At 43.5% G+C, this 7,134-nt stretch overlaps 1 protein-coding gene across 1 annotated transcript; it reads left to right on the forward strand.

Moving 5' to 3' along the window:
- Positions 1-2,605: 2,605 nt before the first annotated feature.
- Positions 2,606-6,539, forward strand: LOC105048276 (indole-3-pyruvate monooxygenase YUCCA2-like). Its single transcript, XM_010927539.4, is given in 5 exon segments — positions 2,606-3,749; positions 4,776-5,024; positions 5,117-5,171; positions 5,174-5,238; positions 5,544-6,539. Coding segments are annotated over 5 exon segments (1,335 nt in total). The 5' UTR covers positions 2,606-2,999; the 3' UTR covers positions 5,760-6,539.
- Positions 6,540-7,134: the final 595 nt, after the last annotated feature.

Consider the following 7,134-nt stretch of genomic DNA (forward strand, 5'->3'; position numbering starts at 1 on the left):
AGGATTTCCTAATTACTTCTATTTATAGATCGAGGCAAGGGTTGTAACAGGAGTTGTGAGAGATTGTCCTGGCTTCTTCAGGTGTGTCATCCCAAAATTTTTTAGCCTGATTTTTAGGATTTGGAGGTTGTTATTGTCTTATCCGATCTATGGTTAGTTGCTCCTAGTAGTCACATGGTTGGAGAGGATATGTGGAATCTCTTAATCAACTCTTCCAAATTTATCGATTAAAGTAGGGGTCATCGGCTACTTTATATGTGTAGGTCGATGTGCAAGTCGATGGTTGATGTGCAGGTCGATGATTGATGCATAAGTTGGAGACCACCCCTAGGGTTAACCACTCTCGAGTTTCGTCAGTATCTTTGGTTTGGGCACCATTGATTACAACATATAGTGATGCATCAAGATGAGTATTTAATGAATGGGGTCTATGGAAACGAGCTGTTGTGTTTGGCTATGTGCATGGCTGCATGGTGCACGTAGTGCGGAAATAATTGATTGATTGATAGAGAGAGAAAGATATATGTGCAGTGAGAATAATTGATTGGTTGATAGAGAGAGAGAGAGATCTAATGTGAGTTCGGGAACAAAAATCATATGGGATGGCACTAGAGAAAGAATTATGGGGCATGATTTTGATTTTGCCATATGTCCCTTAAAAACCCATCTTAAAGTAGAAACCAAAAATCAAATACTTCTTTTACTAACGGAATCATCAGTTTCATAATTTAGAAAAATATGATATTATCTTTCTTTCTCATTTTCATAACATACTCTTTGTTAGTATATACTAAATGATCAAGTGACACACATCAAGCAAATTAGTTGCCAAATAAATTCATATATATCTCTAAATAAATTGATATATAATTTTTTGAATATATAATTCACCAAATATATATTATACTGATAGGTGATACATATTTAGCAAATTTGTATACTACGTTGCTAGATGGCTAACATTAAGTGTGTGCTAGCTGGCCATATACTGTATATTGATAAATTTTATATTATGAAAACTATGTATTGATTTATCTAGAATATATATTGACTTATTTGATGATTAATTTGCTCAGTGGGCATTGTCAGATGATATACTATAGTAATTACTATATTCTGCAAACTATGTATCGATTTATATAAAGATATGTATTAAGTTATTAAATAATTAATTTGCTTAGTATGTATTATCTTGTTTTATAATTTATATCTGTTGCGGATAAGGGCTCGATCCGTCACGTGAGATATTGTCCGCTCTGGCTCATGGACCTCACGATTTTGCCTTTTAAAAGGCACATCATGTGGAAAATTTTTTTTTCTCTTTATAAGCGCGAGTTCCCCTTGACTTACAATCGATGTGGGACTATTGGTGCCTTCCACATTATTAGAACCACAAAGGGGGACTCCGATGTATACAATCCGAGGAGTTCCACAGTCAGTCGAGACGGATCTCAGTCCTAAGGAATCTGGCGTGCTATTGTTACGGATAAGGGCTCGACCCGTCATGTGAGATATTATCCGCTAAAATCCATGGGCCTCACGGTTTTGCCCTTTAAAAGATGCCTCACGTAGAAAGGATTTTTTTCTTCTTGTAAGCGCGAGTCCCCCCTTGACTCACAATCGATGTGGGATTATTGGTATCTTCTATATTATTAAAATCATGATAATATCGATAAAAAATAGAAATAAGAGGATCTCATATTTTTTATAATTATAAGACTAATGGCTGAATTTTGATTTTTATTTTTTTTCTTTAAGTGGACATTTGGGAGGATGTGGCAAAATTAGAGGCTCATATCATATTTATTTATTAATTTTTTTCTGTGCCCGCCCCATATGATTTTTGTTCGTGGGCTAGGCCCCGGGGGCGTTGGCGAGGAATTGGGGAGAAGTCGTCGAGGCCAACGGTTCTCGGAAAAGAGCACATGCGTGCTATTAAATAGATCACGATGATGGCATGATGCTACGGCGATTTACCGAGTCGTCCGTTATATCGAGATACTTTCACGGATTTATGGAGATTTTGGTTAGTTATGTGAGGCATTCGTCTTTGTACCTCTCGGGACTCCACTAGTATGGAATTTCAAACCATCTTGCCCTTAATGCAATGCCATCGGTATCCCTTCCCTTCCCACCACCACCCCTCCGTATCGTTCTCATTGGAAATCTCACAATCTCAAGGACGTTGGGACTCTCTCTCTCTCTCTCTCCATTTCAGGGTTGGACACCAGTTTTAAACTTGCTTGTTTTATTTGATTTGCCAGTTTGTTGCCAATTAAAGATGAGGGGAACAGTTTTACATGTCCCACTCCTAGGGCACATAAGCATCGTGTGCACTGTAATTAAAGGATAATATTCATCAAAACTAATAATGTGCATATATCAGCTACCAAAAAACTAGAAATCTAAAAAATAAAAAGCAAAAAATATCTCTGAACTACCTCTGCCAAAAAGGCCCGAAAGGAATAGTATCGCATATGCTGGATTTTGTTCATCATATAATAATGATAATAATAATAAGAGAGGTCGCACGTACAACTCCACTCAGTCCCCATGTGTATAAAGCCAGCAGGAGGAATAATATAACTAACCCCAACCCCAGGACTCTCTCTCTCTCCCCGTTGCCCCCGCGCTTTCCCTCACTTTCCCCCGCCCTTGGGCTTGGCTCGTTCCCCTCTCCGCCGGAAATCACCCAAAAGGATAAGGCTCTCTATTGCCCTCCCGTAGATCTTTCCAGCAAAACTAGGAGGACTCCCATACTTCTCTCATACAAGCCTCATCCACCTGTGGATAAGCTTCAACCAGCAGAAAGAAAGCCAAAAAAAAAAAAAAAAAAAAGAGCAAATGATTTCGGGATCTCCTCTCTCCATATCCACCCTCCTTATTAATCCTCCTACCACCACAAGATCATCTAAAGAATCATAGCTCCTCTCTGTGACGGCTACTGCTGCTACAGCTACTAGTGGTGATCAGCAGGTACTCGAAACTAATACTTGTTCATGGACTGCTGGAGGGAGGCAGAAGGGAAGCGATTCCATGACCCCTTGTTCTACCAATACTACTGGCAGCGCGCCACGGCGGACTCTTACTGCGTGACGATGAAGCCGGCGGCCAGCGCCAAGGCGGAGAGGTGCGTCTGCGCCCCGGGGCCCATCATCGTCGGCGCCGGGCCTTCGGGGCTGGCGGTGGCCGCCTGCCTCAAAGAGAAGGGAGTCCCCAGCCTGATCTTGGAACGCGCCAACTGCATCGCCTCCCTGTGGCAGCAAAAGACGTACGACCGCCTCTGCGTCCACCTACCCAAGCAGTTCTGCGAGCTTCCGCTGATGCCGTTCCCCAGTTCGTTCCCGACGTACCCCGACAAGCACCAATTCATCGCCTACCTCGAGGACTACGCCCACCGGTTCGACATCCGGCCGGCCTTCAATGAGACGGTGGTCAGCGCGGAGTACGACGCCGTACTCGGGTTTTGGAGGGTGAGGACGGCGGCGACCGACAACAAGGAGGAGAGGACGGAGTACGTGGGCCGGTGGCTGGTGGTTGCCACCGGGGAGAATGCCGAAGCCGTCCTGCCGGAGATTGACGGCATGCGGGAGTTCGAGGGGTCCATCATGCATACAAGCTTGTATAGAAGTGGCGGCGTGTTCAGGGGGAAGAGGGTGCTCGTCGTTGGGTGCGGCAACTCGGGGATGGAGGTCTGCTTGGACCTATGCAATCACAATGCCTACCCTTCCATCGTCGTAAGGAATACGGTGAGCTCTTCTTCTCTCCATGATCCATATACGTACATCAATACACCTTTTTCTTCCTCTTTTCCTTCACACATTAAGACAAATGATTAGAAATGCAGTGAGGTTTATCTGCAAATCATTCAAAAGTGCACTCTCCTAGTGGAAGTCAGATTTAGCTTTCATTTCATGTCGTTTTCAGAACAATGAGACGAGCCCAGCTATATATATTCTTATTCTCCGATACTAGTCAAACAAAATTTTCTTTGGGTCCTTGGTCTCTTTTTATTTCTTTTGGGTGCAGGTAACTAACTGGATTTGCTTTTGTCCTTGATTAGCGTTATTGTTTAAAAATTCATCATGGTGCTATAGTTGTGATTGTTGTTGCTAGTGCTAGTGCCATGACCACTCGTTAGGAACAAAGTAAAACGATAGGTAAGCGCTCACGTATTGCACTCCCTCTTGCATATAAACTTAAACCGCGGTATTTTAAAAAATTTAGGGGACAAAACAAGGTTTTCGCATGCGCAGAAAGATTCACCATGGAAGTTTGCCTTTTTCCTTGTGAAATGTCCACTGGCATTCCTTTCCAAGCCACAAATTCCAGTCGGCCTTCCCTTTCTTGGGACTCATTCCCAGCAAGGAGCCCTATTCCTCGATCAGAAACCACTCTTATCTGCTCGTATCTTTTTCTTTCCGAAAGTTGATGAAAAGCTGTACAAAATATCATGGGCCCCCATTGCCACAAGCAAAGCAACCTTTGTCGTTTCAAATCTTAATAAATGAGAAGAACAAAGGTACTTGCCTTCGGGTCATAATACTGGGAATTATAAAGAATGTACCGGAGAAAAGGGGATGATGAGGAGACTGCACCAAAGCTGCTTCCCAAAGATGTACTGCTACTAGCAATATGGGCAAAGCCACAGAGGTTGATGTTTGGGTCCAGTTCATGCCCCAACTCTGATCTGTCCATCACATCCTTGGACAGCTCATTCTATCTCATCTCCGTGCTCCTTTTTGATCTCTTTTCCCCTGTTTTATTGCCGCCAGGTGCACGTTCTCCCTCGAGAGATGCTCGGCAGCTCCACTTTCGGGTTGTCCATGTGGCTTCTCAAGTGGTTCCCAGTGCAAATGGTGGATCGCTTTCTCCTGCTCGTCGCCCGCCTCATGCTGGGCGACACTGCTCGGTTCGGCCTCGAGCGGCCCCAGGTTGGACCCCTCGAACTCAAGTCACTCTCCGGCAAGACTCCCGTCCTCGACGTCGGCACCCTCGCCAAGATCAAGTCTGGAGATATCAAGGTCCATAGAAATAAAATGCCTCATGGGTTACCGATCCCTCCCTCCAAGTACGTCATTGCCTTTGACTCACCTCCTTCTTGCACCACGTACAGGTCTTCCCCGCGATAAAGAGATTCACAGGACATGGAGTGGAATTTGTAGATGGAGATCGTCGGAGTTCGATGCTGTCGTCTTAGCCACCGGCTACAGAAGCAATGTGCCATCTTGGCTAAAGGTAAACATCACAACGTCCTGCTGCATTTTATCGGCTTTTCTTACCTCTTTTTTTAATCAACGGAAGGATTTAGAATTAGTTTACAAAATATTCAGATCAAGACCTTGATGCTTGGTACTTATAGTGTGATTGATATTCATGTGCCGCGGTTGTTTTCCACTGTTCTATTGATCAAAATGTCCATGGTCAAAGGGACAATGTTTCCATATATTGGCCCAATTAGTTTTGTTACAATCAGGAGGCTTGTGCTGATAGAGTTGCTATCAGTTTCTCATCATCTTTGCTCGATTGGTTTGGTCCGGCAGGAGAGGGAGTTCTTCTCGGAGAAAGATGGGCTACCGAGGAGGCCCTTTCCCAATGGATGGAAAGGGGAGTGCGGGCTGTATGCAGTGGGGTTCACAAAACGCGGAATTCTTGGGGCGTCAATGGACGCAATGAGGATTGCTCAAGACATTGAACAAAGGTGGAAGACAGAGGCTAAACAGCTCATGGCATTCCATCGCTCCTCGGAACAGAAATGACGGCAGCAGTCTTATAGATTGGAGGAGAGAACAGTGGCCATTTCCTTCGTCTCCATCAAATGACCTCGGAGGCACGTTGTCTCATCTCTGATGATGAGACAAACAAGCTGGCTACAGTATGAAAGTGAGGGGGCTTTGGCTTTTTACCTAAAAAAACAAAGGGGGCTTGGGCTTTACTATTAATTTGTATATGCTGTATATATATTGCCATTTTCCTAGTTGGATTGACTGACGTAGATAGGGAGGTGAGGCGTGCTTGTGGCTGGGGTTTGACACACTATCTATCAAACGAGAGTTATTTCTTTTTTTAAGTGGGTGATGTACCGAGTTAGGTGTGGGGTGAGGGCAAGGAGCACGCTCGAGTTTGAGCTAGCTCTTCGTTGCCCTATTTCTATTTTGTTTTCTTCTTCTCATTCCTTACTGAAAGCGTCAGCATCATGTGATACAGTTTCTCCATTTGACAGTCGTTTAACTTATTGAAGAGACATTGACCATTTGAGTATGCTGCTTTAGTCAAAGAGATAAATTGGAATGGAGCAATGCTCCGATGACAAATATTTGGCACTTGCTAAACAAGGCCTATGCAGTGGAGTTCATGACATCCTTATCAATTCCTGATTAATCTCATGTCCATATCCTCCACTAAGGACCACCACTACTCTCCTTGAGGATGATGGGAGGATCCACAGCCCACCTTTCAATGAATTCAAAAGATAAGATTATGGTTGTAATGGTCAAGTTCAATGATTATCTGCATACACAATTGCAACTCTCTCTCTATTTTGTTTAACAGGGTGTGTTCGCTTTGTAACTGGAATCAGAATCAGAATGAATTGAAATAAAATTAAATTATCATATTTTTTGATATGTGTGGTTCCTATTTAAAATCGAAATGTGATTTGAATATTATGGGAGAGTCGGGATTGGAGTTTAAGATATTGGAGCTATTGTAGTGTAGGTGGGAGAGCGTCATTAGTCCCGCATTGATCTCTCCTACATGAGATATTTTTTAAAGAGTAAAATCGTAAGGCCCCGTGTTGTAGTGTCAGAAGTCGAAGCAGATAATACCTCACGTATACGGAAGAAGAGATCGATCCGTTCGACCCACGAGTTCTTGACCACAACATTGGCGCCTACTGTGGGGTTCAAACCCACGACCACAAGGTTAAGAACCTTCGCAGAAAATTGTAGGTTCGACCTTACTTAGCACGCCATTGTTGCAACCAAGAACTTATGGCTCGGTATGTGAGATATTATCCACTTTGGCCCATGAGCCTCATGATTTTGTCCTTCAAAAGATGTCTCACGTGAGAAGGATAATCTCTTTCTATATAAGTCAGAGTCTTTCTTAATTCACAACCAATGTGGGACTAAT

Source organism: Elaeis guineensis, chromosome 7, assembly GCF_000442705.2.
Source record: "Elaeis guineensis isolate ETL-2024a chromosome 7, EG11, whole genome shotgun sequence".
Taxonomy (NCBI): Eukaryota; Viridiplantae; Streptophyta; class Magnoliopsida; order Arecales; family Arecaceae; genus Elaeis; species Elaeis guineensis.